The sequence below is a fragment of the Ceratotherium simum genome, chromosome X, assembly GCF_057802395.1.
Source record: "Ceratotherium simum simum isolate JZ-2026a chromosome X, ASM5780239v1, whole genome shotgun sequence".
Classification (NCBI taxonomy): Eukaryota; Metazoa; Chordata; class Mammalia; order Perissodactyla; family Rhinocerotidae; genus Ceratotherium; species Ceratotherium simum.
Window position 1 is genome coordinate 120703667 of NC_141940.1, and position 23071 is coordinate 120726737.

General features: G+C 42.4%; 1 protein-coding gene across 1 annotated transcript; it reads right to left on the minus strand.

Moving 5' to 3' along the window:
- Positions 1-7140: 7140 nt before the first annotated feature.
- Positions 7141-22057, minus strand: MSL3 (MSL complex subunit 3). Its single transcript, XM_087426514.1, has 13 exons — positions 21895-22057; positions 20498-20580; positions 20001-20096; positions 19564-19664; positions 18912-18997; positions 18224-18346; positions 17231-17391; positions 16275-16433; positions 14448-14710; positions 13729-13838; positions 10311-10410; positions 9868-9952; positions 7141-7833 (listed from the first exon to the last, which is right to left on the minus strand). The coding sequence occupies exons 1-13, from the start codon at positions 21994-21996 to the stop codon at positions 7734-7736; spliced, it is 1569 nt and encodes a 522-aa protein (XP_087282640.1). The 5' UTR covers positions 21997-22057; the 3' UTR covers positions 7141-7733.
- Between the last annotated feature and the right edge of the window lie 1014 nt (positions 22058-23071).

A 23071-nucleotide genomic window follows, 5' to 3' on the forward strand; every position in this document is an offset into this window, starting at 1 on the left:
TGGAAGTTTTGAGGACAAGGATGTAGTTTTTCAATAGTTTCATCTCTCCTCACTTTTCTATACAAAATGTGTAAGAGTATCACTTCTACAAACCAGCAATTCTCATCGCCAGTTGTAAGAATTTTAAGCTAAGAGCAGCTGCGTCACAGAGCATCTATAATGTAACCTGACATAAATCGCAAAACCTCCGGCAGCGCTCAGATATGCTTACACATGAAAGCAATAGGGTGATGTTGACATCGTCGTATTATGACCAGCTGGTCCGGACTGAACACAAAGGACAAAGGGGTACACACAGTTTGTTGAGAAGAACATTTATTATGAGGACAGGCTTCTTGTGTACTAATTCACTTTTGATAGGGGATGTGTAAAATCTAAGAACATTAGGCTACTTACTGCTCAACCAACAAGAGTGATTTTCTCCTGTTTACAGAGAGAATATTATTTGACCTAAGCTTGATCATACCCTGGTATGTTTACCATGCCATGTCTTGGCGTGGTAAAATGCAGGTTTATAAAACTTGACCTCTCAGTCGAGAAAACCTAAAGAACTAGTTTGCCTTATTGAATAATGAACCAGAGACCCCCTCAGAAATTAGTGTGGCACGTTTGCCCCCTTCAACACAATATTTGAAATATTCCTTGGATGACCAAACAACTCCTTTCCATAATGTCATTAATGGTTGCCCTGGAAACCAATTAGAGAGCAAAGTAGCAGACCATCCTACACTGCTTTTTACCACTGTAAAGTTATTAATTTTTTTATTTCTAATTTCTGTGAGATCAAGTAACAATCCCCAATACCGAATAAAAACACTGGGGGGTGGGGTGATGTGAGATGAGGTAATGTACAGAATGTTTCAAAGACGTTTCAAGTTTTCATCCAGTTTTTCTTTTCTTTTAGTCCCTGTGTTATAAATCTGTCCCACAAGACAACTGCCCTGCAACTTAACACCCGGAAACTCTTGTAAAGCCAGATCCCTGTCTAATGGGCTAACTTTAGACTCTAGAAAATGTGAAAAAGCATGTGTCTGACCATCCAGCAATTCTGGGTGTATGACCTAGGGAAAGACTATCATTTGCATACAAGGAAGTATGTACAAGTGCTGTTCTTCAGAGCACTCTTAGTAAAAGGGGAACTTGGAAGCAATCCGAATGTCCAACAATGGTAAAGGGATTAATGCGGGGTATTATATCCATGGGCTAGACTCTTAGACAGCAGTTAAAAGGATTAAACTAAATGTGTGTAAATGTAAAAACACAAATTGATGTAGTTACGTGTATGTACCTAATATATGTATATATTATACATATATGTATAAATATGCATCTATATACACGTCAAAAATATGATGAAGAGCACAAGAGCAAGAAGTTCCATGTGCACAATATGAGGCCACATTACACCAAACTCAGGGTATTACTGCCTCTGGGAGGAGGGCAGGGGCTTGAGGTCCAGGTAATGGGAAGGGAATTTTAGCCAAATCCAAAATGTTTTATTTCTTTTTAAAACAGTAGCTGGCAACAAGTATTACAAAATAATAGTTGTTAATTTTATGGCCAAAACATATTTTACATATTCTCCTTTCTCATTTTCTGCAAACTTTAAATTTCTTACAAAATAAAACCACATTGTGCTAGCTACAAGATCTCTAAGATGTGTTGCTGTCTCTGTTTTCTTGCTTGTTACTTGAGTGGTAGTGGGAGCAGGTACATGCTCCTTTGGTTACCTGATAGCTTCTGAACATGCCAGAATTTTAGCCAAGGCAACGAAGTTTGAGCTGTTTCGTAGACAGGGTACAAAACATATATACCACAAAAGCACATTGTGATGTTAGCTATTGCTGCATAACAAACCACCCTAAAACACAGTGGCTTAAAACAATAAGCATTTATTATTGATCAACAATATATGGGTCAACAGGGTGGTTCTGCTAACCCAGGCTTGGCAGATTTTGGTTGGCTTGTCTATGCATCTGTGGTGGGCTGGTAGGTGGGCTGGTAGGTAGGCTGGGGGTTGGCTGGTCTAAAATGGTTTCACTCACATGTTGGGCAGTTGGCTGGTTGTTGGCTGAACAATGAGAAAAACTAGGCAGCTTGTCTCTTATCATTCAGCAGGTTAGCCTGGACTTGTTCACATCTCAGCAAAGTCCCAAGGGAGAGAAGGGAAGTGAATCACTTCTGCCATATTTTCTTGGCCAAAGCAAGTCCCAAAGCCAGACTAGTCCAAGTTTTCTACATAGCAGAGAAGCTCCCTTGCTGCTATCTATTGGAAGTCAGCCCTCGACACAAGAAAAAAAAAAGAGCCAGACCAAATTCAAGGGGAAGGAAAATAGATCCTACCTCTTGATAAGAGAAACTGCAAATTCACATTTCAAAGGTTAGGGACAAAGACATGGGGTGTGTGTGTGTGTGTGTGTGTGTGTGTGTGTGCGTGTGTATTTAAAGATTTAGAAACATTTTTCAATCCATCTGCCACATCACAGCTTCTTATAGACCACCAAATTAACAAAGGGTTTCAACGCTATGATTGATTAAGCTTTATGCACTATAGAATATAAAAGATAAGATGAACTATCATACATCAAAAGGAAATCTTACTAGGTTTTCTCTCCAATAGAGTGTTTTTGGTTTTAAGACTTTATGTACTGTCCAAACACATTTAAACAGCCTTCATCCTCTGACACTAATAGGTGTGTTTCTATACAGCTCACAAATCATCTCACTCAAAATTATTTTCTGGATGATAATGGACAACTAATAGAGGATGACGACCTGAAATTGTCTCAAAAGTCACCTTTATCATAGTGAAGATTGAGCAGTAAATAGAACCTGCAGGCTGGTGAAATTTACCTTGTGCCAAAGTAGATCTCCAAAATGACTTATTAAATCATTCCACTGAAGGTTGTAAATCTGAGTGAGAAGAACACAAATCAATAGAAAAACACAGTTGAGCACTTTACTACCTATGATTTTTCATGACCTTCTGGAAGGATGAAGATTGATGTTGCAAAGAAATTCGAAAACATGAAGACTTGTAAAGATGAACCGGCTATGGTTTGCATTATTCTTAATTCATGTTATTTTTGCTGTCACTAACCTCTGTTTATTAACCTTTTTTGCTTATATCATTTATTTATTTTTTTGTGAGGAAGATCAGCCCTGAGCTAACATCCATGCTAATCCTCCTCTTTTTGCTGAGGAAGACCGGCTCTGAGCTAACATCTATTGCCAATCCTCCTCCATTTTTTTTTTTCCCCCCAAAAGCCCCAGTAGATAGTTCTATGTCGTAGTTGCACATCCTTCTAGTTGCTGTATGTGGGACGCGGCCTCAGCATGGCCGGAGAAGCAGTGTGTCAGTGCGCGCCTGGGATCCGAACCCGGGCCGCCAGTAGCGGAGTGCGCGCACTTAACCGCTAAGCCATGGGGCCGGCCCTGCTTATATCATACTATCGGTATATACTTACTCCTTATGCCCTGCCATGCAGAAGAATTTGGAAGTCAAAGAAGTTTGAAGATCTGTCAACTCCATATTTGCTTATGAAGGAAATTTTATAAAGGCACAGCACTGGGTTTTTTGAACTTCAGGTGAAGTGTGAACTCAGTGGAGTGAGAAAATGAACCTTGGTCTGCCCTGGGCAATGACGCATGAAAGAGGCCACGCTGGAGTATTGGATCAAATAGCCTTTCAGTTCTCAAAAATGGGTTTTCATGGTGTATTTCTCTTGAGTTTTAGGCATAGCCAATCCCTAGATCTCCGTTTTAACTGAGATATAATTATTATACCATAAAATTCACCTTTTACAAGTATACAATTCAGTGGTTTTTAGTAAATTCACGGAGTGGTATAACAATCACTACTGTCTAATTCCAGAAATTTCCACCACCCCAGAAAGAGACCCAGACCTATTATCAGTCAGTTCCAATTCCCTCCTCTCCCCATCCTCTGACAACCACTAGTCTACTTTCTGTCCCTATGGATTGGCCTCTTCTGGACATTTCATATAAATGGAATCATATAATATGTGGCCTTTTGTGTCTGCCTTCTCCTGGAACCGTTTTGATGAGTGAAAGAACTTATAAACCTGATGTTACCAACTCTTGGGGTGTCCTTACTCTTTCCCTGCCTGCCTGGAGGCCAGTCTCAGCCTGGCAATCCATCCCACAAAAGCACAAATCTATCTCCTCAAATGCACAATTCCACCTCCTCATGTGTTAAGGGAATGGTTGACATTTTGGCAGAGGTCTCTTACATGAAGGGAAGGCTTACACTGCAAGTCACCCATCAAAAATGCCCCCAATCCTTCTTTTTTTCTGAAGCGATCCCTTGTAGCTTTTCTTTTCCTTTTGTCCTCAGAAATCTCTGCCATCCCCTTGAGTCCACAACCCGACTGTTCAACACATGAACACTTGCTTATTCCCCCATTTATAGTAATTGTATTCCTTGCTGTGTGAGGACAGATGTAATACATATGCTTTCAACGCATGAGATACATTGGCAATGTATATAATCTTGATAAGATGATCTGGGCTGGCCTCCTAGTCAACGTGCAGAGGAAGAAAAGCTGGCTAAGCACTGGAGACTTAACATTCTGCTCATTTGTCCCACTATTTACACCAGTCAGAGAGACAGCTGAAGCAAAGAAATAGCCATTTACAAATTCACTTTGAGTTTAGATGTATTCTAGGAAAGAGAGAGGCAGAGAATAGCCTTCTCTTTTTACTGTAACTAGGTGAAAACAATGCAATTCAATTAGCTTAAATATGCACTATCTAAGGATGTGTCCCAAGTGAACATCTGGAAGAATTAGGCTCAAGCATAAGACAAGCAGAAGCTAGAATAAAAAGTGTCTCTCCAACTGCATTGCTTAAAAAAAAAAGATTTAACTGGTTTATTAAGGAATGTTATCTCATCGGGATGTAAACATGACTTCCCCAAGTTACTGCTTTTAATTTTAATCTGTTGAAATGCTGTTTCCCAACGGATATCAAGTCTCTTAACACCACCTTGCCAGATTTTATAACTAGTGAAAACCTAATAATCAAACCTACCTAAACTGACATCTACGCCAGTTAAACAGTAGAATTATACTTTCTTTCTTGGATAACGGGAAGATTAATTTTGGAAATGCTGGCATTTAAGATTATGCCTTTCAAAATTAAGAACTGGTTAAAGTAACACATTTCCTTAATATAGAACTTGATTAGTAAAAATAATGATGGTCTACGGCTGGAGAAATTCTCTTAAGTGTATTCTCCCACCAAGGACCATGCCTTATTCATATCCTCATCTTTCCAATATCTAGCAGTTTTTGGCACCACAGTAGGTGGTTTTCAATACATGTTCAGATAAACTTACCATTAATAAACTAAATATTAAAGGACAGAAGCCCCTGAGTTATTAAAAAAATAATGGCAAAACAGGGTAACTGCACTTCCTCAAATGTTTAGAGTTGATAACAATCTAATGACAGATGTCAACTTTTATAAATTGATAAATTTTTGCTTTGTGTACACTGTACTATGGATTTATAATCTACTTCTGTTCAGAAGTCTTTTTTGTCCTCACATGTTTTTTTCCAAAGTCCTAGTACAAGGATCTGATACACAAGTTATTGAAATATTATTTTCAACAACCTTTAAATGACTTAAAAGGAAAACAGTAACACCATAAATGTGTACTTAAATGCAAGGTTTGGCAGTTTAGAAAAGTAACAATTTTGGGCCGGCTCCGTGGCTTAGCGGTTAAGTGCGCGCGCTCTGATGCTCGCGGCCCGGGTTCGGATCCTGGGCAAGCCCCAAGGCGCCACTTCTCCGTCCAACACGAGGCCGAGTCCCACGTGCAGCAACTAGAAGGATGTGAACCTATGACATACAACTATCTACTGGGGCTTTGGGGGGAAAAAATGAATAAATAAAATCTTTAAAAAAAAAAAAAAAAAAGTAATTTAAAAATTGACAAGAGGAGGATAATGTATTTTTATAAGGATGGTCTAGACATTTAAATCATATTTTTAATTGACAAATTATTTGAAAAATTAGTAACATTTTCAACAGTTATTTAAATCAACCTAAGCTGCAAATAATCAGCTTAAGGGAAGTTGTTATAAGAAACCCCTTTGGGGGAAGAAAATAATATTTCATTATTAAAAAATGAATTGATTGTAAACTCAAGGTATATAATCATATGAATGCTCCAAGAGACAGTCTGTGTTCATTTCATTGGGGACATTTAACAAGTAAATTCTTATAAGGGAATTTTTTTTTCTTCTTTTTCCTTTGCCAGGCCATGAATAATTAGTGATTAAACTTTTTCAGCAATTCAGAGCAGACTGCAGGTGCACCAGAATTTAAAGAGGCATTGCATAAACCAAATGGAGATGAAATCTAGCATGAATCTAAATGCCACTCTAGATTAGAGACCAAAAAGTCTTACTTAGCAACTAAGTGCACTAAGATGATGCCTACTCCAATTTAGAGGTTCTGATTCTTACTGGTCAGTAGATGCATAAGTCTCTTTGATGGAACCATTTATAGCTTTTAAAAAAACTCCCTGTGGCCCTTGTCATTCATGATCAGTGATCTTTGGAAGTTAAGGTCAACTGAGCTGAACTATAAGAAACGGCAGGTGCTATATTCAAGGCTTGCATGGTACTGGTATCCCTTCAATCGAGTTAGAACTTTCTAAAACATCCTGGGGGAGAGGGGTGGGGGGAGGCACGTGAGATACAAAGATGAGGATTAGAAGGGTGACTTCAGAGACTGTCAGCTGGTAATGATGGAGGAGGATAAATGTGTTGGCCCCAGACCAGCCCAGAGTACGGCAACAAGACAGTGAAGAGATGCACCAACTTCTAGTAACCACCTTCTAGTCAAGCCACCAAGTGAGGCAAAATCCAAGAAGGAAAGAAAAACAAAAGGCCTTAACAGAAAAGGCACAAAGGTAAAACAAAATAAAACAAAAAGTTAGAGTCAAGAGGTTACCTTACTGTTCCTCTACAGGAAAGGAGGAAGACAAGGCCAGAGTGAAAACTTTCTCTCCTGGTCCTTTCCAACAAGATGGGCAACGCTTTATTTAGATCACCAAAAACACGGTTTTACAGAAAGGGAACCATAACATTACACAACAAAGTACAGCTGTAAAATCTCAAACAAGACAGGAAACGCTTTATTTAGATCACCAAAAATAAGGTTTTAGAGAAAAGGAACTGTAACAAGCAAATGTATAGCTGCAAATTTTCTTTCGCCATCAATATCAATTCCCTCTAAAACATTTTGGGACTACTCTGCGGTTCCCAAGCAAAAGTGAAATTTGTTGGACAGAGCTGCTCAGCCTCATCATAAGAATGAAAACAGTCTGGAAAACAATTTTGCTTAATGCTAACAAATAACTAAAAATTGTGGTTGTTGCTAACAAATAACTCCAACATCTACTGAAACAGACTAACCTACACACACTTTCATGAACGTTTCACTGTGAACACAGCTGCTCTTTTTCTGCCATCACAGATGACGTGTACAGTGGCAAGGGGCAGATGTTGGAGGCTGTTCAGGCACCTAAGAAGTAATCCTTAACAGAAATAACTACAGTATGTAAGCAACTCAAATAAATGGGCTTGTCTCGAGGGAGGGCACTGCGTTTACTCTGTTTGTCTGAAGGCCCACCATCTCCCTAGCTCTTCACTGGGAACCCAGGGCACAAAGCAGCTCTTTTTCCAGAACCATCAAAAACCTTAATAAATAGCCCTGGGGTTCTTGGTGCTGTAGTGTGCCTCACAGGCAGCGACATAGGCAGACTCTGGGAAGAAGTCATCATGGTATTCTGCTAAAAACCTGGAAAAAGAAAAAAATGGCCCCAATGATCATCACAGTAAGGAGTAAATACCCGGAAGCAAAATCTTAATTTCCAACCACTCTAATATTTCATTCGTTTAGTATTAGGAAGAAAAAAAATGAATAAAATCCTGATGTCTATATACTTATTACTTTCATTGCAAATATCCGACTTCTACATTAATTACTATTTCATTGGAATCCTTTCACTATCAAGTGTACAAATAGAAATAGAACCCAAATTCCCCTAGGTGGCAGTCTTGATTATATAAACACTTCTGTGCAAAAATGGCCTCAATGACTATTTTTACATTTTCCCGTTTTAAAAACAAACTAGAAAAAATAAATTATAAACTCAACAAATGTCACTTATTTGGGCTAAGTTAAACCAAAGTTGAACAGTATAACTAGTAAAGAGCATTTTGTGTCCTAAATTGCCATGCCAAAAGGTGTTACAGTTCCAGCAGTATCAAAACTCATAAAGAAGACTGACTTTATGTCTGACAGTGGATGTTAAAATGTGGCCAGTCATTCAAGAGTCTGCAATACACAGATGCTGTCTTGATTCTGAAGTATCAAAGATTTCACCATGGAGAGCTAAAATACTCTCACATGGGCCATATCAACTAGTAACTTAATGAGCTTCATGTTTGTTTCCCCGGCCTCTTTCCACCTGTCCAAATTCCTAAAAATGTAAGGATAAACCTCTACAATACCTTCTTTAGTAAAAACCGAGTCAAAATTCATTCAACAGCTAACTCTTTTTCTTCTTTGATTGTACCCTGTTTATGGTGATTACTGAGTCCACTGATTCTCTAGCTGACACCTTTGGATACATTTTCAAAACCAATTACTATATTTACTTGTACATCTAAGTTACTTCCTAAAAGCCTAATTGCTATTTTCTATTGGGCATACCTCAAAATTAGCAGGCTTTCCTATGCTAACTTGCAGCTACCTCTTCATATTTTATTGGCATCATTTGATCTCACCTTATAAAATTTTTATGCTAAATAGAGTTGTGGGTTTGTTTGATGGGGAGGCTGAAAGGGAAGAGGATATTTTTGAAACTTGTTTCTAATAAAATGTTATAAAGTCTAGTTCCATTCACAAACACTTTATTCAAAATGCCTACATGAAAGTATCTTTTAAAAACTCCAAGATCGATTTCTCTGGCTGGAATGCTCTCCACTATGTGGTAAATCCTACTTGATTAGCTCTTGCAGGTTGGGGCCTGACTACAAGGAAAAGGTACCCCCCTTAAAGAGAAGGAAGAAACAAGGTCAGGCAGATAGGATGAGCTGGGTGAGGCAGGGTGACGACCACCCTTGAATGTCAAGGAGAGGAACTGGTCAATAGCTATCCGGGTGGGAGAGAGCTGGGCCACAGGCATAAATGAAGCTGGGGCCCACAGCATGGTGAGGGGAGTGGGGAGGGGGCAGAGCCTTGGGGCATGATCCTATGATATAATAAAATGACTCTGTCATTTTAGATAAAAATGACAGAGATAATAAAATGGCTCTGTCAGGTAAAGAAAACAATACCTTTCTCTGAATTCACAAACTGTCAGCACAGACTATTGGTCATTTATCTTAACTCTAAAGTAAATACCAAAATCCAACCTGTAAATGCTAATATTTAAGTTAGTTTATATACACACAACAAAGAAAAGTCTAATATTTAAGATACTCCTGAATAAAAAATGTAAAACTAAATTATCAATCTCAATCACTTCTACTGTAGAAAATTAATTTTTTATTCACATGGTTATCCAACTAGATTGTTCTAGGGACCCAAAAATTTTTACCTCTGTACAATGAATACCCTTGACTCAGAAACCAGATAAATTATGGAAAAAAAGAAATAGGCAAAAAAATCCCCTATATTACAATTACAGTTAGAACCATCAATACTTAGGTAATACTGCTACTATTTAAAATACCACAGGGCTAGCTTCCACATTTGTTAAAGAGAAGTTCAGAAAAGTCATACATAAGGTAGCAGAGGTAAGTTTTGACAAAGTAATAAAAATACCTCAGAAAGAGATCAAAGTGCTTCAGTAAAGCCTTCAGATTCTTCTCAGAAAAGGACATCTTTCCAAGGATTTCTGGAAGTTTCACTGCATTAAGAATAAAAGCAAAACCATTTATAATTGGCAGAATCTGGCAATGAGTAGGACATACTCAGGGATTGTCTGGGTTCCTGTTTATCCTTATTCAAACCGAAATTAACATCTACCTTATCAAACAAAACCAAAAACTCTTAATGAACATAGAGTAGTAGTATAAATATCACAAGCACAACTTTTATGAAATTTAAGATTTACTCAGTGCCTTTTTTTTTGAAGATGTCATCTTTCAATGATTTCTCTTACACCCCTAAATTGCCAGAAGATGTACATAAGCTAACAAGAGTGTTAAAACCAAAGCAAAAATAAAAAAAAAGGAAAGAAGAAAACAGGGACCAGGATTTCTTACCAAACAATCGCAGCAAGTGTTGTGCCCCATAAATGTAAGAGGGTGGAGGCGGCTGGTCACCTGGGGGGTAACTGTCAGGTACCAGTTTCCAAGAGAGGACCTGGGAAAAGCATGAATTAAATGCTTTGTTATTTATCTTAGCACTCCATTATCAACAGATCTCAACATTTGGAATCCTGCCAGCAATACACATGCTTTGACATTCTCAGGCCAGCAGACAGACGTCATGAATCAAGTGTCACATTCCCCACTCAAGCTTCCTGTCCCTCTGGCACTTCAGGAGTTGCTTCACAGCTGGACCAGAAAATGGGAGGAAGCAGTGACAACAAACCAATGTGGAAGTTCTAAAGCCACCCCTCTGACTTCCCACGAAGCTCTTTGGGGGCATGATCTCAGGATATAAGAGAGTATAATGTATTATGGTGAAGAGGATCAAACTACAAAATAAGTAAGTTCAATACGACACTTGCAAAAAAGTAAATACACAGTATAACGTGTTTAATTATCATGTAAATACACAGAAAAAATACCGAAGAGTGTGTACTAAGATGTTAAGTGTTCATTTCTTAGTGGTGGAATCATGATTTATGGGGTATGGGGGGTACAGGTATGTGTTTTCCATAAAGATTATATATTAGCATATACATTACATTCTTTTACTATATTTTCAAAACAGTTTTTGCCTTTTAAATCAATCACAGGAGGACCTGTCTTCCTTGGCAACATGGAGACACTTCTAATCACCTAAAAATTATGACAATAAATTGTATGTAAAGGAAAAAAATGCTACTATATCAAAATAAACACAAGCTTATAAAAATGAGGGAGGAAGACAAAGTTAGATTAAGGAACTATTTGATTTCCTAATTCTCAACAGCTACTACCTATAAACTAGCTGTAACTGTTGTGGTCATTTCGTCCCTTTTCCTTTACTGGAAATCTTGCTGTATTAGAGAATGAAGCAGTAAAATGTAACCCAAAGATGTTTTGAGTAATATTACCATTGTTTCCAGATTCCCTTATTTCCTGCTACGTTAGATTCACTTTGGAAACTAATCTGACCCATTGAATCAAGTGAAAATAGACTTCAACCCTGGTAATTGATTTCTTTTCCTTCACTTTGAACTTCAGAACTTCGGGTAGATTTTAGGCTTTTGTTAAAGTAAGTTATATTTCAAAACTCTCTGGTGAGCTTCCCTAGAAATACTTCAGCAAATTACAGACATATTCTATTGAGTTGCTGCTTTGCCTTTTGGGATCCGTCAAGTTTAATGTGGCAACAGTAGGGCCAAAGGAAACCCTCTACAAGACAAAGCAGAAGGATGCCAAAACAACCCCCGAGGCTGATGTAGTCAATTTAACAAAATGAAATTGTAGAAGCTAACAAGTACCACTATGGTTCTGATGACTCCATGCCGAAGGCCCTAGCTTCAGCTCTTGCCTCGCCGACCCCACCCTCCTGTGCTGTAGAAGACTGAGGGTAGGGATATGGTTTCAGCATCTTTATGCCAGCCCCAGCACCTACCACCGTGCTACACACAGCTCAAGCTCGGGAACTGTTTGCACAGTGATACTTGAGGTGAACATGTGGGAGTTTGCAATCATTGGAGGCATGAAGCACACATGCAGAAGCAGGTCATTTAGCTAGTTAGCAAGCCAGTCTACCTCACTCACTCAACTCTGCATTTCAAAGCAGTGCATCATCTCCTATTTATCAATACACATTTCATGGGGGAAAACAATAGGTTTCTACTGAAAGGATTCTCAACTGGGGTGTGCACGGAAATCACCTGTGCATCTTAAGGAGAAATGTGTGCGTCCAGAGCCTGCCCTGATGCCATGGGTCAGTGAACGGCATTGGGAGAAAGTCTCGGGTGATTCGAATGCACAGCCCTGGTTAAAATACACTGTGATGGAGACTCTTCTGAAGGTGGGAATTCACTAAGGTCTCATGAGTCTTGGTGACTGGCTGCTGCACTCTCCATCCATTTACCAGAAATCCTACTTTCTCACCAGAGCTTGCAGCGGTACCTATAACCACTAGATGGTGGGCTCACACCACTGCCCAGAGCGGGAATGGCCCTGCCTGAATATTCAGATGCCTTTTAAAAGAAACATGATTCCCCTTAAATAATAACACACACAGGGCTTTCTTCTCTGGAAAAAAAAAACAAAACTGGACACTAGGGACTGCTTGTACCAGGAATTTCCTAACCGTCCCTCAACACATCACTATAAAACAAACTGGGTTTTCTAGCTTCTCTATCAAGGGTCAGCCAACTATAGACCTTGGGACAAATCTACCCTGACTCCCTTGTGCTCAACATGATTGTTATATTTTTAAATGCTTAAAAAAATCAAATGAATAATATTTCATGACACGTGAAAATCATATGAAATTCAGTTACCAGTGTGGATGAATGAATTTTGGGGGCACAGAGCCACAACCATACATTTATGAACTGCCCACACAACTTTCATGCTGTAACAGCAGGACTGGGTAGTCTTGAAAGAGACTGTATGGTGCACAACCCTGAAAATATTTACACATGTGACCCTTTACAGAAAAAGTATGCCGACCTTCATCACTAAATGTTCTCTCTGCCTAGTAAAGCCATCTCCCCCCCTCACAGAACCAAGGAAATCCCCCCTCCTAGGTGCAATTCACAGACTATCCCAGTGGAATAACACATCCCATCTCCTGAACCCCTGAGACACTACCTATACATCAGTTAACTGGCCTTAAAAATCGAGTTTTAAAATGACAAGTTTTCTCATCTGTAAAATGGAAACTTGGTGGTAAGGTTGTTCTCGAGAATTTGAGGTAATTTAGGTCAAATGCCTGGTACGATGCTGGCATACAGCATGCCCTCAAAGGGATGGCTGTTAATATTACTGTTAAGGATGGATTTTATAATTTTAAGTGCTTGGAAAAACACCAAAGGAACAATATCTCATAACATATGAAAATCACCTGATATTCAAATTTCATGTCCATAAACAAAGTTTTATTGGAACACAGCATGCCCATTCATTTACACAGTGTCTAGGCTGCTTTTGGAGTTGGGTAGTCTTAAAAGAGACTGTGTTGCCCACAAAGCCTAAAATATTTACTCTCTGGCCTTTTGCAGAAAAAGTGTGCCGACACCTGTTCTATAAAATGAAAGTACTCATATTTCAATACCTGCACTTATTTAAGATAAAACGTGACTATAAGTGTAGGGCTGGAATCCTAATGACTTTCTCATTGTAAAAACCAAAAACACAATGTTAAACATCATCACGTGAACAATTTTGTTAATAGTCACAGCAAGAGCAACATAATGCTTCTAAGGAAACCTGATTTCCTCCCACAAGACTTAAGCAACCACAGAAGGAAGGACTCGCTGGGGATGACCAGCAAACACTAATGCTTTACCTCGTTTATTTCATTAGTTCTTCTGCCTTCAAAGCCGGCAAACACCCCACTCCCTTCCTTACTAGGGGTTAGAGGAACAGGCGAGGATGATCTGCTATGCACAGGTGTCTCTTCAAAAGGAAAAGATACTAATTATTTGCTTGCAAATCACACAGCTACTGAATTAAAGCTGCTGGAAGACCGTTACAAACAGCAGAGAAGTTATTAATCTTCAACCATTAGAGATTCCTAGTATACAAGACAGTGCCTGGGATATTATTTAGCAAGAAAAAAGGCCACTTATTTTATGATTCCATTGATATGAATTCATGCCCAGAAGAGGCAAATCCATAGGGATAGGAAGTAATTAGTAGTTGCCTAGTATGGTAGACTAGGCCTGGGGGGCAGGTAATGGGGAGTGACTGCTAAGGGACTCTTAAGACAGAGCTAAACCAGCAGGCGCCAAGCATCCAACTGCAGAGCTGAAGGTGTGGTGGGGCTCCCCTCTCCTGCCGGCTGCTCCTGCTTGCAGGTTGGGGAAAAGGCCTCACGAGCCTCAGGGGAGGCCAAACTCCTGAGTTGAAGTCCCACAGCTGAGTGGATGAATCGGAGTGTGACTGTGCACTCATCCCCATTCTTCCCCCAGCCCTCCTGCCGGCTGGACTCCTTTTAGGAGCACAGTGCCCGGCCCAGACCAAGCACTAACTAAATGGCCTTCTCACACCCGGGAATGGACCTACTCTTTTCCAGGTGCAGGAACAGCTTGGGCATGCTGGCGGACGTGTCCTGCTGCCGGCGCTTGGGCTGAGGCGAGGCGCTGCTCTCAGACAGCCTGTCGCAGTTGGCAGAGTGGCGCGTGGACCGCCTCAGAGACTGCAAGGCTTCGGGCTCGGCTTTGCGCCTTTTGGGGGTAGCTGGTTCACCTGTGGTTGGCTGACTCTCTGTGGACTGCGGCGTGGATGGATTCAATAAAGGTGGGCTTGGAGAGAGCTCCTCTTGGTTCCTATGAAAGAAGAGGGGAGAGCATCATACATGCCTGGCCCACAGATAATCTCTGCAAAACCTGGAAGGGTTCTTAAATGTTCTCCTTCAGACAGAACAGAAAACACACTCTCAACTCCACTCCAGGAGGGTTATAAACTTTCACTTCCAAATGTGCCAAAACAAATGTTTTCTTAAAGAGTAACTAGACATACAAAATCATTTTAATCCTCTCAATAACTCTGTGAGGCATGCTGGCATTAAAGATCGTGATGCCCCTTTTTTATTTGTCTCAGAGCAGCGCTTCTCAATTGGGAGTGATTTTGTCCTGCCAGGGGACACTGGCATTGTCTGGAGACAGTTTCGGTTGTCACAACTAGGAAAGTGCTACCAGCATCTAGTGGGTAGAGGCCAGGGCTGCTGCCCAACTTCCTACAGTGCACAGGATAGCACCACCACAAAGAATGATATCATTCAAAATATCAACAGGACCAAGGTTGAGAAACCCTGGTCAAGAGAATAGGAATACCACGTTATCTCATCACAATGTAACTATTCTCAGGACTAGAAAAGCCACAAGCATCGGCTGAGCTTTGTGGAACACAGTCCACCGCAGACACTGGGAACCTTGAAGTTTGCAGTAAGGTACGGGAACACTGACACAGGTCCCCAGTGAGTCACACAGGCCTCTCACCTGGGGTGAAACCAATGGGAAAAAAAGGCAGGCTGGGAAGAGACGATCATGAGGCAGACAGAACCAGGAGATAGGAGCTATGAAGGGAAGGGAGAAGGGGATGGAGGGGAAAGGTGACTGATGCAGAGCATGGCATGTGGCAAGTGGGAAGTTGTTAGTGCCCTCCCTCAGGGAGCAGAGTGAGAAGGGGTGTTGGTAGACACAGGCAGATGGTAAGCAGGCAAGAGGAGATGGATGAGTGGAATTCATGAGAATAGACCACTCTCTCAGGAAGAGAGGCATGAGATAAGGAAGTAGCTTATACAAATGAAGGTATAGACTTCAGGTGAGATTTTTTTCCCCCAAAGAAGAAAGACTTGGGCATGCTCGGTCACTGCAGGAAGAAAGTGGTGACACCGTAGAACGGGAAGTGAACCAACCTTTACTTGAAGGCCAAAGGTGGCCAGCCCTTCATGAACTTTCTCATTTAATAATAACTACCCAAGAAGGCAGATGTTCTTTCCATTGTACAGAGGCAGAAGCAAGAGGCTCATAAGACACCTCCCCAAGTCACACAACCAATAAGTGAGGGAGCTAAATTCAAACCCACATCTTCTACCCTTCACAGCCTGTGCTCTCTTCACCCCACTAACTTTGGAAAGACGAGGAAAGCTGCTCAAATCCAACCAAGTTCTCACACTGGAATCCTCACTTGGTAAAATCTTTCAGAGCCATTTGAAAGTGAATGACAACTTAGCTAACCCAGGAAAAAAAAAACACCAGTATAGGCACTTTTCAATCTTCTCCCTCCTCCAAACATGTTGGCCCCATAGTATCAAATCGAAATCTTCAAAAACATTCAACTATTTGACTGTTGCCATCTGATGGTCAAACCGCAGGCTGTCTAACTTACCTATTAGTATTTGTGGCACTTTCCTTTATCGGAAGAAAAAATTTGGACGAAGTCACTTTTTTATACTGAACTTGTTCATACGGATAGAGCAAAACCAATGGGAGAGTGTAATCAAAGGTTATTCTTAATCCATCCACCATCTCCTTACAAAGATCAACGCTGGGAGGATTAAAAAGAAGAGATTAGAGATGCAATAGAGAGTTTCCAAAACATCATAATGAAGCTGCACATTTTTAATTAGGCAGAGTTTTAAACTTAACTACTATATATTACACCTACACACATAAATAATGAAATGAATTTGTAGATGCTAACAATAAAGAATTAAATGGGAACATAGATCTATAACATAAAGTGCAGAGAGTACACTAGTACTGTTAACTAACCACACTGAACACAAATGCATATGTTCAGTGCCACACAAGGAGCCCCAGCAGCCTGTGCTGCAGAAGGTGGACAGACTCCAGTCACTGGGAGCTGAAGGGGGTGGAGCTGATGAACTACTCCTAACGCTTGTTTCAACTTGAACAACCGACATGACTCTACTGAAGCTGGGTCACGTGCACAAGGCAGACTATGAGGATGATTAGCATGATTGGAATAAGGACCTGTTTATAAACAAGCTTTGATAAAACTCTTATTGCCCATTCTGGTGCTTCTCAAGGAAAAAGACTTATCTCCCTAAATTATATCACTGAAAAAAACTGGTCTTGGTGTTGAAGCAGAGCATACACTCAATGCATCCAGACCAGATACCTGAAGTTATTGAACATTTCGAAAAAGGGACAATATTTTGATACTAAATTGGTTATTAAGTGAATTATTATTAACTGATATATTAAAAAAATTCCAAATTATAGAAACGGAGACACAGTTTACCTGTTCTAAATGGAAGTCACTTCTCTAATACACGAAGAGAAGAACCACGAGACACCAACCCTCCCTCCCCTACTCACTTCTTTTCTGCTGGGATATAATGCACATTTATGTTGGCGTGTGGCATAGCATGATGGTGACGAGGTCTCTCATTGGCTGAAAAGGCTGCATTGATAGCAAAATGCTTCACGTAGGATTCCAAAATAGTTATGATGTTGGTCTGGCACGGAAGTTTCACTAACTGTTATAAAAAATAGAGACATCTGATGTAGGCATCCCATTGTATAAACCATATATTCCAAGAAACAGTGATCTTGTCTATATCACTTTTCTTTTCTTATTTTTGTGAGGAAGATCGGCCCTGAGCTAACATCTGCCAATCCTCTTCTTTTTGCTGAGGAAGACTGGCCCTGGGCTAACATCTGTGCCCATCTTCCTCTGCTTTATATGGGACGCCGCCACCGCATGGCCTGACAAGCGGTGCATTGGTGCGTGCCCAGGATCCCAACCCGGGCCGCCAGCAGCAGAGCGTGCGCACTTAACCGTTACGCCACGGGGCCGGCCCCTATATCACTTTTTTTTTAACTCAGACATAAAGCCAATTCTGTTTGAAGAGAATCTTTCAAATAAATATGCTTTGAAGCTCTTTGTTTTTTCTTTTCTACTGACCACATCCCCATGTATAGTATTAATTTTTAAAATAAACGTTAAGTAGTGACCCTTATCTTAGTGACCCATTAGAGCCAACTAGAAAGCCTCTAAGACTATGTCCACAGCAGGCCTCCACCACAGGTTACATCTTAACCTCTTAGCTGAAGCCCAGGCATCAGGAGTTTGCAAAGCTCCCTAGAGGATTCTAATGGGCAGCCAGGGCTGAGCAACACTGTGCACGCCTTAATTTAATTAGCAGCAGAGCACTATTGTCAGAGAACTTTAAAACCCAACTCAACAGAAAACTGAAAATATGAATTTCATTCCTCCAAGATTCTCAATTGTTTGAGTATGTGATTGCGAAATAAGGGTAAATGAAAGCTCCATTACAAATCCACGTTTTATGTGTTCTCCCTGTATACCCGTTTCCTCCTGTTGATATAGTAACAATCATCCTCAAGCTTCTTCTTCAGAACTTCAGGGATTTCTATAGTTATTGTTCTTTCTTCCATTTCCCTTTTTGTGTGCAGCTCCGGTTCTTCCTTCTGCAATATCACAACTCCAATTTTAACTACTTAAAATAGTAGGAGAGTCTACATCCAAAGAAAGACTAACACATGAGAGCCTCCTACTAAACAAACCCAGTAAATCCTCAGTGTTTATATCAGTAATGATGCCGCATATTCTAATGACAAGTACATTAAAGGTCAAAAGTTAACTTGTTTTAGGGCACTAACCACAATGCAAATGCTTACTTTGTTTCTTCCCCACTTAAGTTTACCAGAGGGATTTACACCAACTCTAAAGGCAGACAGAAGATGCCAAATTCTGATACACAACATTTAAAAATTAATCATGATTATAAAAATAAAGTTCACAATTTCATTGGAAGGAAAACTATGATTTGTGAAAACACTTTATAGGCATAAAGAGCCACTAAGAGGTTCATATGGTGACTATAAATAAGGGTTATATTCGCCTAAATATCAAGTACAACTTTATAATATTTGGTTAAAAAAATGTATTTTTACAAAATGATTCACAACTGGAGAATTTTACCACTAAAATATATACCAAAGACAAAGAATTTTTACAATAAAAACTTTGTACCACTTCAGTCTTTTCTTCAATATCACTTTCTTCACTTATTTCTTCATCCTTTTCTTCACTACTGTCACCAGAGGAACTGCTTATTGCTAGGTAAAACAACAAAATATCAGGCAAACCTGCATTATATACTCCCCTAACCCTTACACTTCTTTAAGGTAGAGTGTGTGTCCTACTGCTGGCAAGAAGAAACTACAGTCCTGCATATTTTAAATGCCAAAAATACTATATCTTTAAGAACAAAAATTTATTTTGAGAAATATAACACCAATTTCAATGGCTGCAAAAAACACACAGCTAATGATCTAAAAGTGTTTAGTCACCTAGGATCCTATGGTTCCCCATTGCATTCATAAGTGGGGCCAAGGCCCAGGAGGAACCACGAAGAAAGCATGAGGGGTTATACTAACTGCCCTAAGGGGTTAGGATAAAAACACCGGCCAAGAAGGCAGTGGTCATGGCATGACTGATGAGGTCTAATTATGGACTTATTGAATGCTACTTTGTCAAAAACAAAAGGGGTAAATGTTATATGTAATGAGCTTAAAATGTTTCTCTGTCTATAATTTCAGTGAATCCTCCCCCTCAATCCTGTGATATAAAAGAACTAGGTCAAAGTTCTTTTAGCCAGAGAAAATGAAGTTAAGGCTCTCACAGTTTTCATCATTTTCATCTTTTTCTTCAACAGGGAGGCTTTTTAAGACGGAGTCAACACCGGGCAATCTGCAGCGCTTCTTCTTTCTTCCTGTGCTTCTCCTGGAGAAGTTAAACACAGCTGAAACAAATTTTCACCTTGACTGATACGGGTCTTCAGGTAAAAACAAGACATAATAACATGATTCTTAAGTACCTGAAAATGAAACTTTAGAACATAAATGGTAATCTCCATTTCAGAATGTTATACAATAACCTCTCTGAAAACACAGCAGTTATTTAGAATACAATAGAAACGCTCTTCACTAACACACTTTAAATATGTAACATTACTTCATAAACCATGTTTGTCATATTTCTACTTTTAAATCATAAAAATCTAAATGCCAAGAGAAAACACATCAAATAACATTTATGTCATGATTTCTGTATTCTTACAGGCGAGCTACAGCTTTTCTTGCCAATTTACGCTGTAATCTCCGATTTTCATCGGTGTCACGAAGGACATGATCTTCAGCTGCCCATCTATCCCAGCTAATCAAACAAAAAAGAAAAAGGATGTAAAATTCAGTATTTTAGTTTGATATGAAACAAATACTAAAAGCACCTCACAGGAACAGAAGTGTCCCATAATTACTTACATTTTAGAAAATGATTTAAATATTTTGAAATCACACAAAAAAGATGCAAATAAACTGAAAAAGGAACTCATTCAGACACAGAAGCAACTGTAGTTTCCAGAATTACCCATAGAGAATCCAAATATAATCGACTTAAAAGTAATCACTCTTCAGAATAGGCAAAGTTGGATAAAAGAGCAAAAACAGGAAATGAAGCTTTTCTACAAGTGTTTGTAAAACTTAACAAAGAAGTATGCAACATTCCTATGCTACAGAGATTATCAATTTTCAGTCCGGTTTAACAAATACACTCACCTTCTGTTCCAACCATTAAAATGGATCAGATATTCTGGGATCTTTCTGCCTTTTTCGTCTTTCCCAACAATAACATCGACAATCTGAAACCAGGAAATATTGTCCACAAATAACAGAACATACAGAATGTCAGAAGCTAGATCAGGAAAACTAGATCATACGCCTTTTTCTAAAAGAAAAGAAAGTATTCTCTCCTTTTTTAGACCGAGAGCTGGCTTGAAACATTTTTCCTTTCAATTCCATTTTTTTTTTCCCTGAGTGGATGCCTCAAAATAGGAAACATCCCTCCAACCAGCCCGTGATTGGTCTCCGAGCGTGAGAAGAGACTGCAGCTTCTGAAGCCATTGGCAGGCCGATCTGTCACTAATCAAAGAGTCCAGGCCAGACAAGAGAGCCACAGCCCTGAGACCTCTGGGAGTTGTAGTCTCCCCGGCTCCGCTGCGTCCAGGGCCAGGAAGGCTGGCAGGAGATTTTGCCATCCCTCCCAGCGGTGTCCCCTGAGGGAACATCTGGGGCAAATGATGGGGCGTGGCACCCCTGGGGAGACGCAAGGCAGGGAGGGAGGCGAGATAACAAACAGAAAACAGACAGGAGCTGCAAGGGCGGAGCCGGAAAGTAGAACACTGAGAGCCCGGAGGCGTGGGAAGTCTCCCAAAGGGCAGCGCCGCCCCGACGCACCTGGAGCCCTGGGGACCGGGGCCAGTCCCCACCCCCGGACTGTGGTGCCCACACCCTCTCGCCAGCCGGACCTGAGAAGCTGCAGATGTGACTCAGTTCCCTCCCTCCCCCAGCCCCCGAGACTTCAGGGGACCGGCTAGGGGCGCGACTTGGGGATTGAAAACCTAAATGCTGCAAGGCCCTGAGGGACAAAGGCATCGGGTCAACCTTGCCCTAGGGGTGGGAGTCGCGGCCTACGGCAGGGGTCAGGCCCAGACACGACTAGGGCCCCAGGGCAACGATGTCGCGAGTCGACGGCCAGCGCTGTGGCGCTATGGATTAGGACCTGGGTCGGTCGGTCAGGGCGTCGCACGGGCGCCTACACGGCGCTGGCCTGCGCCAGGATGAGGAGAGATTTAACGCCAAGGCAGAGGCGTCGGCGAGCAGCCTCCTCGACGCGCGGCGCTCACTGGCGTCTCGCGCGCAAACCGACGCCGTGCCCCCAGCATCGCGACACCGCGCGCAAAGCCCCGCGCGCCGGGCGGAAGCGGAAGCGCCCTAGCCCCGACTGGCCCGCGAGCGCCCCCTGCCGCCCGCGCCGCACCGCGCAGGCTGAGGAGCCGCCGGCAGGGAGCGCCCGGGCCCCGCCGGTTCCCCAGCTCCGCGCACCCGCATCCGCCTCCGCCACCCGTCCGGGGGCCCCCGGCCCGCGCCTCCTCCCTGTCCCTCCGCGGTGGCACCTTGGCATCGTACAGCACTCGCGCCTTGGTGGGGTCAGGCTCGAAGCACAGCACTTTCTCCCCTGAGTGGAATTTAAATTTCATGCCCTCGCTCGCGCTCATTTGCTCATCGTGGCGGAGGGCGAGGCTCCGGGGCGGGCGGAGCGCGCGCGATGGGGGAGGGGGGTGGGGGTGGGGAGGTGGCGCGCGGCGACAAGGGTGGCGGGGAGGGAGCGGGGAATGGCGGAGGCTCCGGCCGCCCCGCCCTCGGTCCCGCCTCCGCCCGCCCCGCGCCGCTGACGGACCTGGGAGCCACCGGGTGCGCGCGCGCCCGCTCGAGCGCGCCTCCGCGAGTCCCCGCCGGGCTCGGGGAAGGCTGCGAGCCGGGAGCGCCACCCGTGGCCAAGGGCTTCTCGCAGAGCGGCCGCCCCCGCCCCGTGGGAAAGGCAGCTGACGTGGGCTGTGCCGTCTGTGTCATCGCGCCGTGCGTGCGCTGTGCGCCCCGGCGGTGGGAGGCGCTTAGGGGCGAGCCTGTCTGGGCTGTGCGCCGGTGCGGGGGAGGTCGGCGGTGGCTGCGCTACGCGAGCTCCCTGGCCGCGCTGCGGCGGCCGCTAGAGCAGAGCTGCAGGCCGCCAATTGTGGCTCGGCGAGGAGGACGCCGGGCTGCGCTCGGGTCTAGATGGGCAGTGGCCTTGGGCGGGGGGAGAATAGTGGCGGGGGAGTGAATAAAGCACTGGGCCACCCCTGGGCGAGGACAAGCAGGTGGCAAGTCTGGAGTCCCCCAGTGACAGCAAGTGAGCAGTGGGCGGGGAAGCTGATGGGTCCTTCCCAGGCCGTTGATATGTTGAGTCTCGGCTTCCAGCATGATTTCCCTACCCCCAGCACTTTCCGAGTTACTCCCTCAAGGTCTGTCTTCCACAATGCGTTGAAAACTCCCTAAAGGCGGAAAGTACTGTGAGGCCGGTATTGGCAAGTACCCGCATAGAGAGCGTGCTCAGGAGATATTAGGTGACCGAATGACAAGTGCTGGGAGACTCTTCTTGAAGGGCAAACCTCCAGAGGCAGGAAAGACGGTGTTTAGGTTTTTTTCTTTTGAGGAATGGAAAGTCTTTGGGCAGCTAGTTCCTGGATTAAGACCGGGCTGGAGATCAGCTTCGAGGCTCTGAGGTCGTAGGGAACTGCCAGTTCTCCGCCCTGT

What these genes read in the sequence shown, in the direction of transcription:
- MSL3 (XM_087426514.1), bottom strand. Translation starts at nt 21,996, where the DNA reads ATGAGCGCGAGCGAGGGCATGAAATTTAAATTCCACTCAGGGGAGAAA. An exon ending in TATATCCCAGCAGAAAAGAA is followed by an intron (nt 16,434 to 17,230) that starts GTGAGTAGGGGA and finishes TAATCCTCCCAG; the next exon opens with CGTTGATCTTTGTAAGGAGA. An exon ending in GAACTAATGAAATAAACGAG is followed by an intron (nt 10,411 to 13,728) that starts GTAAAGCATTAG and finishes TGCTTTTCCCAG; the next exon opens with GTCCTCTCTTGGAAACTGGT.